The 11,296-nt window shown below is 40.6% G+C and overlaps 1 protein-coding gene across 1 annotated transcript; it reads left to right on the forward strand.

Annotated features, from left to right (window-relative positions):
• Positions 1–194: 194 nt before the first annotated feature.
• On the forward strand, positions 195–4,712 carry LOC114441729 (zinc finger protein 354A-like). Its single transcript, XM_028414786.1, has 2 exons — positions 195–443; positions 1,714–4,712. The coding sequence occupies exons 1-2, from the start codon at positions 272–274 to the stop codon at positions 4,044–4,046; spliced, it is 2,505 nt and encodes an 834-aa protein (XP_028270587.1). The 5' UTR covers positions 195–271; the 3' UTR covers positions 4,047–4,712.
• The last annotated feature ends 6,584 nt before the right edge of the window (positions 4,713–11,296 follow it).

The raw sequence follows: 11,296 nt of genomic DNA on the forward strand, positions 1-11,296 counted from the left end.
CTGGTGACTAATTTAAACAGTTTCTTCTCTATACACTTATATGCACTGTATATATATCTCACTACTGGGATCTTATTGCTACCACCATTTATCAATACAGCTGAAAATGCCATTGTCTGCAGCCTGCACCTGCGCATGCTCAGTAGGTGGTAGTATCAGCTCAACACGTCGTTTAATGCGGAAGTAAAGAAACGTGTTAAGCAACCACAGAGAGTTCGTTCAGCCCCTAGTTTGTTTTCTCCCGACGTTTTAGTATTTTGACTCTTACAAAATGTATTCAGCCCAAACTATGCGCAAGCTTGTCTGTGACCGGCTAACTGTGGCTGCACAGGAAATACTGGGAGCGTTCGAGAAGAAAGTGCAAGAATACGAGACAGAAATCGCTCGTCAACGCACAATGCTGGATACCGTGTTTACACCTGAGATAAAGTTCTGTCGAGAAGGTAAGTGGAGTCACCACATTGTTCTCTGATTAAGTCTTTTCTGTAGTTGGAAGAAAATTGGGTCATTTGCATTAATTTTTTTTAAACGGTTTCCGGCTCCACCAGTTTGACAGGTGTAACGAATCCTCTGGCTTTCATGGAACATTGTCTTGTGCCTAAGACCTTGTCTAGGCCTGTGTAAAACACACAAAATATCCGGAAGTGTTGATTTTTAAAGGAGTAATAAAAATGCCTGATGTCTGATCACGTGCGAAGGGGACAAATACTCAGAAGGGGGCACAACAATTGGCAGAAGTTACACACACACAGTGAAAAATACAAAACATTACAGCAAATATAACATTGGTATGTTTTTAATGAGTGTTCCTATGTGTTTGGAGATACATGCTAACTCTACACTTTGCTTCTTTTTCCTGCTGTTTCCCTTTTTCCCACTAATTACTGTGACAGTGAGAACAAACATAAGACAAGATAAGACAAAACTTTATTAATCCCGAAGGAAATTCTTGTGCCAGAGGTATCAAGTTACATTAAATGCAGTTAAGTACAGAGTATAAGAGTATGTGAGTGTCACTTAAGTCCAAATCACAGTACAGTACGCTGTATGAGCACAATATATGATGCATGGATGCAAATAGAGACCAGTGGAGGGAATGACAGTGATGCATGACATGATCATCTAGCTCTTCTCCCTACAGAAAGGGGAGGAGTTATATAGTCTGATGGCCATGGGCAGGAAGGAACTCCTGTCGCTTTCTGTGCTGCTCCTCGGTAGTCTCAGTCTACTGCTGAATGTGCTCCTGTAGGACAGCAGTGTGTCATGCAGGGGGTGAGACGTGTTGTTACGAATACTGAGGAGTTTCCTCAGTATCCTCCTCTCCGTCACCTCCACCACAGACTCCAGCTCCACTCCCAGTACCGAGCCAGCATTCCTAATGAGCTTGTTGAGTTGAATAATTATTTCCAGAGCCAAACAAATATAAAAATTAATTCACAATGAATAATGAGGCATTATAATCACTCAAAGCTATATATAGTGTGGCATTTCCTCCACACATTATATAGTACAAAGTTCTGTTTCTTACAAACAAAGGCAGTCCATTTACTTAATATATATATTGTTATATAAAATATGTTCCAGTTAGGAGTTGGTTAAGCTTGGAAGAAAACACAGATTTTGGAACTACATTCTGTAACATTCTTCATCCCAGCTGTTTGATATTGGTTATAGTATTTCATCACTGTCCCCCTCCTTTGTCCTTTTCTTTAGACCTCCCACAGACATCTCTCAGTAAAGACGAGCAGGCCGTCTTAAACCGGCAGAGCCACGAGTCGAGCTTCAGTGTTAAACGCATTAAAGATGAAAATGAGGAAATGATCATCACTCAGGAGACTAGTGCCTCAAGGTCAACACCATCTTCTGATGGAAGTATCCGCAGTGATCAGTCTGAACAAACGCGGAGTGAAGTGAACATAGACCCTCAATCCAACCTCTGTGACAGTGCTGTGCTGTGTGAATCTGACAGGGAGAGATCAGCAGCATTAGCAGCGCTCAGTGATTACCCGGAAACCTGTCGCATCTCATTGGAAGAGGACATCCAGGATCGCATCATGTGTAGCCTTGGGAGTGAAACAGCAGCCAGACAAAGTACCGAGAACTGTAACAATGAGACGGCATCACCTACATGCCCCGTGCCAACGCCAAATACGACATCAACCAGGAGTTCAGTGCGAGCACAGGCTGAGAAACGTAAGAAGGCCACAACAGCAACAACAACCACTAAGCCAGCATCGAACAAAACATCAACCAGAACTACTGAGCCACCATCTAATACCAGACCTCATCGTGAGAAGGCATCTGCTAGAAGCAGTGAACCAACACAGACTAAGAGCAAGACCACAAAGTGCACTGACCTAACACCAAATAACAAATGTCATGATAAGAACCCACCATGTGAAGGAGACATAGAGCCATCACTAAATAGAAAAGGCCAAAGTGGGAGACGAACATCAGCTGGAAGGACTGAGTCAACTCCAAATAAGCAAAGCAGCTATAAAGACCTAACATCAGTAGGAAACACCAAGCTAACACCAAATGAGGAAGATGAAATATTGACAACCACCATTGAACCGATACTAAGTGATGCAGCCTCGATATCAAGTATGGATCTAGACCATATATGGGACCTTGATTGTTTTGATTGCATGTTATCTGAAAGCACTGAGACTAGAGATGGAACAGAGGGATATGTGGAGATGATAACACAGAATGGAAACGCAGTTCAGCCTGAGCTAAGACGAGATAGCACAGCATCAGCTAAAAGTACGGAGCTAACCGCAAACAAAAAAAAAAGAGGTGGGAAAACGGAAACTACAAGTTCTAAACTAAGACCAAAGGAAAAACACAGTGATCGGAGCACAGCATCAACAAAACAGAAGGGGTTAGCAACAAATGAGAAACCTGACAAAGCACAAACAAGATCTGCTAAAAGTAAGGAGGCAGTAAAGCTGAGGAGGCACAGTGATAGAAGTACTGACTCAACAGAGAAGAAGAGGCAGAATGATAGAAGTACTGGCCAAACAGAGAAGAGGAAGCACAGTGTTAGGAGTACTGACCCAACACAAAAAAAGAAGCACAATGATGGAAGTACTGACCAAACAGAGAAGAAGAGGCACAAGGAAGCAAATGCCACCTCAACCACAGAGAAAAATACCAAAGAGAGCTCGACACCAAGTGCTGAACCTCGGCTAAGTATGTGGGATGATGCTGAGAAAACCACACTGACCACAAGCAAAAGTGAGAATAGCACCAAAAAGACTTCAACATCAACATCAACTGGAACGACTGCTGTGCCACCACTAATTATGAGATATGGCAAAACATCAGGTGTTAATTCCAGGGACAATATAAATCCTTACAAGTGCGAAATATGCGGTAAAGAAACGAGTAATTTCATAAACTACAAATATCACATGAAATCCCACACCGTTGAAAAGACTTTCAAATGTGAGACTTGTGGGAAAATGTTCAGAGAGAGCTGGGATTTGAACAAACACGTAGTAATCCACTCTGCCAAGAAGCCTTTCACGTGCGAGATCTGCGGAAATGGATTCAACAGGCGTTACAATCTCGACCTGCATGTGAGGGTTCACACTGGGGAAAAGCCCTACAAATGCGAGACCTGTGGGAAGAACTTCAGTTCTTGTGTGAATATGAAGAAGCACATGAGAATCCATACCGGAGAAAAGCCGTACACCTGCATCGACTGCGGCAAAGAGTTTTCAGATTCGTCCTCATTTAAAAATCACCGGAGAGTGCACACGGGGGAGAAACCCTTCAAGTGTACGTACTGTAAGAGAAAATTTGCAACCAGGACGACCATGAAAAGGCACACCAGGACACACACTGGTGAAAAACCATACAAGTGTAACATCTGTGATAAACCGTTTGCTCACAAAACAGATCTGAAGGGACACGTAAGGATACATACGGGGGAGACGCCTTACAAATGCAATAGCTGTGAGAACCAGTTCGCCACCTGGTCGCAGCTCAACAAACACAAGCGCAGCCACACAGTCGACGCAGAAAGCTCCACTGCTTAACAGGGCTGCGTTTAAACACGTCATTTTTCTGTTTTGTTTTTTTCCATTACATTATGCTGAAGCACTAATATGCCTGTTTTATAAGCAGTAGTTTTAGTAGTTTATAAAACAACTGATTAAAACCTATGGATGCTCAAGCTACATTTAAAAGTTACAGGTTTTCTGCTGCTAGTGAGAATATGAAGATCAATCCAGGCCGACTGCTTCGAATAATGTAACCATGGTTATATCTGGAACATGTATTCCTTTGCTGGATCCATTTTGCATTTTCATATTGTTTTGTTTTGTTTGTTTGTTTGTTTGTTGTGTGTTGTTGGTTGGGGAGAAGCAGATTATGTACTGACGTTATGTAATTAGAATACAAAATATTAGTAACTGTATTCTGTGGTGTGGTGATGTACATGTGAATAGTCATTAGAGTGAGAGCTCTTAACCATCACCTGTAACAATCTGGGCATTTTTATTGAGTGTTTTATACCGTCCTTTGTACTAAGCAGGGGGTGATTGCTGCATTTGCTCACTTAAAATGTAACAGAATACATTACAAATGACATTTTAGGACATGTAATCTGTACTCTGTAACTGAATACTTTTTAAAAGTATCCTTCCCAGCACTGTTGGTAAATGTATTTCCATGTCTGGTATTTACCAAGCATCTTGGTCGTTGATTTTTTTTTAAATATGTATAATGAAAAACGTGTAATATTTTGGAACATCAGAACTGGAAGATTCTCAAAAGTAGTTTTGGATAGCTTCAAAAATCATGAAAATGTGCCTTATAATTTTTCTTGATCAGTTATTTAAATACACAGAATATTTTTTCACTTCATAAAATATCTTTATTGTCCGTCATTGGTGTCATTTAATGATGATATTGATAATAAAAAAGAATCGGGAAAAGAAAAAAAACACCTTTGCATTGTTTTCCTAACGTACTGTAAATAAATGATTTATTACATCATGCATTGTTCTTTTTCTAGTTAGATTCAACTGCTTCCTGGTTTTCCTCGATCGGTTATGGTCCTATTCTACCATCTAGTGGTCACTTAGTGCACCTGCACTGTATACAGTATGTGTCTTATAATGGGTGTCATGCATGCACACCACATGTATTGAGGTCTGCATGAGTTTGTAATTAAAAATCAAGTGATGACTGTGATATCCTCAGTCCAGTGTAAATATCTGAAGAAGCTATAATAAAATAATAATAATAAAAAAACCTGGAACTAAAAAAAACAGCAGCTGATAACAGAAAGAACCCACAAGCTGTGTGGCTGAAAATAAGATTTTATCATCAGTATAAAAATTAGAAGGTCTTGGACTGCATGTTGTCAGCTGTAAGGAAAATGAGGGCCTCTGCAGCAAAGGTCTAAAAAAAAAGCATCTCTGAGATGGATGCTAAATGTTTAGTCCTGGCTGGGGGGGGGGGCTGCGGACTCGATGTGTGGTCATAAATACCAAAGGCTTCATGGTTTGTGTTCCTCCCCTGCAGATCAGTTTATTCCAGGGAAGATAACTTGAACACATCTACATGTTCAGCTCCTGTAGTTTTTTTAGCTGTGGATTTTGAACGCCCACTGTTCTCTTTTTTTCCCCCTTTGTGTGCACCCCCTCACCGCCATGTCTTCATCTTCCTGTCTCTGTTTTATACACACACACAATCAAAGGTTTACTCAAAGCAAAAATATTACTTTAGTTTGCTTTGAGATATGCATATGTATCCGCAGTTGCATAAACAAAGTGATAAAAGTGGATAACAGATGATTAAAATGGGAAAAACCATCCCTCTGTCTCACTGTGAGACCACCTACCTGCCTCTTTGTACTGTCCATTTATCAGTCTGTGTAGCTGTGGTTAATCAGGGAGTGCAGGCTGCAGAGCTGCACTGGCTCCAGTGTCATTTTGCACCATTAGCAGCTCTCACAGGTGGTTTCATGAATCATCCAGATAGTGTTTGCACAGCTGGCTGCAACGCTCCACTCTCCCAACTCTAACCACAGCCACCATATCCATTTCAAACAGGCAAATATTTGTAATCACCTTGGATGAGTTGTTTCTTTGTAGTTTCATCATGTGATGGATGGAGTGGTGTGAATGGGCCAAATATGAAGGGCAGCTGAAAAACAGACCCTACAGTAAAACTCACTGTTGACCCGTCCACTCATGTTCACACGTGACAAACTCCATCCACCCCATCTGGATATCGAACGCACCCTCTCACCTGGCGGCCTTTCCTCCTCGTTATGTCGCTGCACCGCACCTGTGCAGACCCTGCAGGCCTGTAGCATTAGCATTTGATTAGCAGGATAATCTGTGGTGGACACTGTGATTATGGATTAAAGAAGGATTTACGCACGTTTCTCGCTCTGTTGTTGGAAAAAGAAGCAGCTTTACACCGCGCGTATGATCACCTGCTGCTACAAGGTAAGGATTTATTTGATGCTTGTTTAATTGTGTGTGTGTGTGTGTGTGTGTGTGTGTGTGTGTGTTGTGTTGCTGGCTTTCTCTAGGCCGTTTCTGTGTATTTGTTTGTGTTCTTGGCATGTGCAGGTTACAAACTGTGTGTTGTTATTAGTGACCTTCTTGCTTGTTGTGCAGAGTAAGTGTTGATCTTGTCACCTGCTGCTCACCACGTTGCACAGCATTAGCTGGGTTATATAATGTGCTGCATGTTTGTGCATGTTGACTTTTGTTTTTGCTGGATTATGTGAATGTTTTCTTATTATTGTTATCATACTTGGTGGTGTGCTGTTTGAAACCTGGTTTTGGTCATCTGGCCTTTGTGCATGTGTGATGATTATGAAGTGGAAGTACAGAGGAACTGCTGCTGTGTCTTAATAGTAGGTGCTGTTTACTTTGGAAAAGGTCAGAGTGTGAGAGATAGATGTTCCTTGTCTTTTTAATCCACAGTGAAAGTAAACCGGCTTCAGAGGACAGTGGATTGCGTTGTGATGGATAGTTTTTTTTAGCCTGTTGTTGTTATTCGATCACTTTATTTATCCACTCTCCTGTTCCAGCTGATGCTGTCTAAGTTGTGACGTAGCTGGGTCATGATCCTGCTAACTGACTTTAGGCTCAAGAGACCATAATTGCTAATCTGGCTCCATGGTGAACTCCCCCACTCAAACAGCTGTTGATTAAACCCCAAATACTCAGGAATCATCAGAAAACTTTGAGCTCATTCATAATTCTGCCTCTCTGTTGTGTTTCTCAGTGTGTTAGTCCTTGCCCACATTGTCTGGCTGACATTCTGTCTTTCAGTAAATCATTTTTGTTCTTGTTAACACTGTGGAAATTGGATGGGACAGTTGTCAGGAGTGGAAGCAGAGCTGGTTTCTTACCATGTTGCCAGCTGAGCTTCTTAAACAAAACACCACAGTTCAGCTTTAGCATCAGTCAGTCAGCATCACTCACATACACACAATGTAAAGTTTCCCAAAGGTAGTCCCCCCCCATCCTCCTATATCATACTTTCCAACAAGTGTACTGGATCCAAAGTGGACACATAAAAAGATAAAAAGGACTGTGTATATTTAACCGAATTATATAAAAGCTTAAATGGATTTGTGATGAAACCCCAAGCTCAGAATCCATGTCTGCAGAATCCATCATGGTTTTCACAAGCTTTCCCCAGCGATTAGCATTGGCTGGAGCGTTGGCATGTTCTCCAAATCAAAACCATATTCATTCTGGCCCGATGTGCTTGTGTGCTCTGTGAAAGTGTCTCTGCCGCTCACCCGGTGATTTATAAACATTTATCTCACCGCAGTGGCCGAATCAAAGGCCTGGGAAAAAGGAACAAATTAACAGAAAGGTATTTCGCTTTTCTAAGAGACCTAATTTTGAGTACCGCAGTATTCATAAACCCACGGTGCGTAATTATGTTTTTATAGCTGTATAAACTATAAAGTTACCTTGTAATTTCATGGTTACAAACATAGCAATTTTGAGACCCCAGTTTTGCTTTGGCTTTGTTTGTTTGCGTTTTTGTTGTGTTAGAAGTTTTGCATGTTTTTAAAGCGGAGCTCTAATTTTCACAGGATGTGGGATTTTTGTAAACGTTACATTTGGGTTTTTAAAAAGTGCACAGATCTCTGAGTGACAGGTGTGCAGGAAGTTGCTGGATGGAGGTTTGATGACTTCGTATGCAGGCCTGAAACTATTTATCATACACTGCTGGCTGTGTGTGGAGCCAGTGCCGAAAACTGTCAAACATTAACTTTTAGCAACAACATGGACGTGAATAATGTTATTTTCAGCACATTAAAGAACATGGTGGTGCAGTGTATGATGGGTGATTGATAAGTTTGTGTCCTTGAGGGGTGATACGATTCTAGACATTAACTGTAATAGCATTTGTAGTTTTCCTGCTTTTACAAAATGGAAAAGATGTTGCGCCCTCATCTTGTCTCCTACCTTTAGCCAAACACTTTGAGATATCCAAATATTTATTAAGGCACACACCTTGATATTCCTTTGTCCAAACCATATGTTTCAGTCAGTATCTAACATCTGAATACAATCATCAAACATCATTATAGGAGCCATTAATTATGACTCTTTACATACAGTAGGCCTGAAGCTTGTGGTCATTTGTAAGCACACCTACTGACATTTTTATGATATCCAGGCTATAGTGGTGTCACATGGTGCTTTTAGTGCACTCTTGCACTAGACACTAAGGCATATTCCTAGTAATGTGTTTCTCACTTACATAGCAATAAAGTCGATTCTGATTCTGATGACTGTAATAAAAATTCTAGCACTAGAAAGAGAAAGAAAAAAATAAAAGTTAATTTATTTAAACTGAAGAAATTTACCATTAACACCCAATAGGACACATATGTCATATTACAATTTTTGACACCAGTGGGCAGTGTTTTTGGGGTGGGGGAAAGTCAAATGCCACATGTCTATGTCAAATATATATGTTTTCTTAGGCGCTTAACGCCCAATGTGACATATATGTAACTTTTCAGATCTTTGACAATAGGGGGCGATATTTTGAAATAAATATCAGAAATGTGTTCTTTGGGGTCTATTTAGTCTGCGCTATCCCCCCATAATTTTCCTTTAAGGAAAAAGGGGTGTGGGTTCTTATGGGTTAAACTGAATTTTTACACCTTTTTTTGTCTGTATTATTAGTTATTTATTATAATCTGATGATGTAAGTATCCAGAGTCTGTTAGTCTGTTTCTATGTTACATAAAGTGCTTTTACAGGAAAACAAAGGGCTGCAAAAGCCAAAGATCTATTTCTCTTACAATATTCCCATGACCTCAGTGTAATCTTTTAGGAGCTCTGAAAATAAATAAAATGTAATGAAAGAAAGGAGCCAGGAGGTAAATGGAAAGTTCTGCGTGAGAACTAATTGTTTCAAGGTGACATAGCGTGGTAATAGTTGAAACGGTGTCTTTTGTTTTTTTTGTTTAGAGGGAAGCTTCTGTTGTTCGGCTCACAGTAGGACAGAGTTATTCCACCGCCGGAGATCTAAGGAAGAGCAGTAGACCTGTGTAATGGTGCGGTATCACTTCTTTGGGCTGGAGCTTCATTTCCCTTCTTGGCTGCAGGAGACAGGTGCTCTAGTTTCAACCTGGCTGCCTGAGCTCTAACATAAATAATGGCCTTTAAGTGCTGCTCAATTGTTGGAATAATTTAACCTGACTGTGGAGAGATTCAAAACAGAAATAATGGTGGGCTCTAAAAGGCCTTAAAAACAGGGTAGGTAGTGTTTCTGCAGAGAAGAAAGCAGCAGGGGGGGAGAAAGCATTAATCAGCCGACTGTTAAAGAATGCAGCTATCTGGATGTTTCAGTGTGTTTGTGGGTGTGTGGCACAGCACCAGAGATAAGGGATACGTTTGTTATGGATGCGTGCATAATGTTAGGAGAATGCGCATCGTTTCAGACGAGAAAAAAGGCCCAATGTCGAGTTTCCTCCTGTGATTATCTGACTGCTAACTGCAGACAAAGAAAGACATTTGATGACGTTATCCTGTCTTACTGACATTTTAGTCCAAACATATAATCAATTTATTGAGAAATCACAAATAAAACACAACAGAGTCTTCTTCTTGTTCATAACTACAAAGATTAAACAAAAAAGCGTCAATCATACTGCTCTTTAACACAACTATTTAATTGTAAAAATGAGTGTTATTGACACTAATTGCATGGATCAGGATTCAAGGGTTCAAGGACTTAGGGATCAGTCTCATTTAACAAGAATTTAACCAGCCAGCTCAAAGCTCAGTGTTTTTATGTAGCAAATAATAAGAAAATCATTGTTATATCTGTAGTTCTCATGGTTAATATTATCATAATAAATTTTTATTGATCATTCTCTTATCATCTACTTAAACCTGTGAAAATAATGAGTACAGGCGACCAGCAGGGGGCGGCAGTTCACTAGTTGTTTGGGCTGTAATCCTGAACGTAAATCTCCCTCTACCAATGGATGAGAGGTGGATGCAGGATGAGTTAATGAACAGAATCTGAAACAAATTTAATTCAGATTTACTATTAAAACCACACCTGTATTAATAAAGGACTTTGAACCTGAATTATAAAGAATAAAGTCAGCACATTTGAGCTGAAAGGTGTGTGTGTGTGGTGTGTGAGCCTCTATCAGTCCTCTGGCTGGGCAGTCAGCAGCAGATAGTGTTAAAGCAGCTGTGAGAGAACCGAGGTGAGCAGGAGAGCTCATAAATCTTCTTCAGCTCACAAAGGTGTTGGCTCACTGACCACTAGTGACACAGCTTCAAAGAGAAACCTGTCTTTAAATGAACTTGTTACAGGTTTAGCTTGCCCAGCTGTTTCAACTGTGTGTGTGAGAGTGGGGTGAAATTGACATCAGTGGGCCACCAACTAGGACCAGTGACTGACGTCTGTTTGGGGTACAGTTTGGTGTGTGTGGCCCTGGCCAAATGATACTAATATAAACACCAGCCCCTCTCCAAGGCAAGTTTATGTTTTTATACCTTCTAAAATGTTGCTGTTTCCTTTTATTTCCTTTACAATATGCAGTATGCAAGACTTTTCTGAAGCTTGCTGTTGCTGCTGTAGGAGCCGTTGGGTTGAAAGAAACCACGTTTTGTAAACTTTGGCCAAAGCTCTCCAAAAATGTAAAGTATATGTGATTTGCAGTAAATGAGTTTAAATAAAGGGAAAACACTGCTCGGGTTCTCAGGCAGAAACCAAATATGGATTCTTGAGGAGCAACATAAAATACATACAGTAATAAAATGTTGGG

Source organism: Parambassis ranga, chromosome 9 (assembly GCF_900634625.1).
Source record: "Parambassis ranga chromosome 9, fParRan2.1, whole genome shotgun sequence".
Taxonomy (NCBI): Eukaryota; Metazoa; Chordata; class Actinopteri; family Ambassidae; genus Parambassis; species Parambassis ranga.

Excerpts from the sequence above, each read along its gene's own strand:
- LOC114441729 (XM_028414786.1), top strand. The coding sequence starts at position 272 with ATGTATTCAGCCCAAACTATGCGCAAGCTTGTCTGTGACCGGCTAACT. Across the intron at positions 444-1,713 it reads GATAAAGTTCTGTCGAGAAG|ACCTCCCACAGACATCTCTC; the intron begins GTAAGTGGAGTC and ends CCTTTTCTTTAG.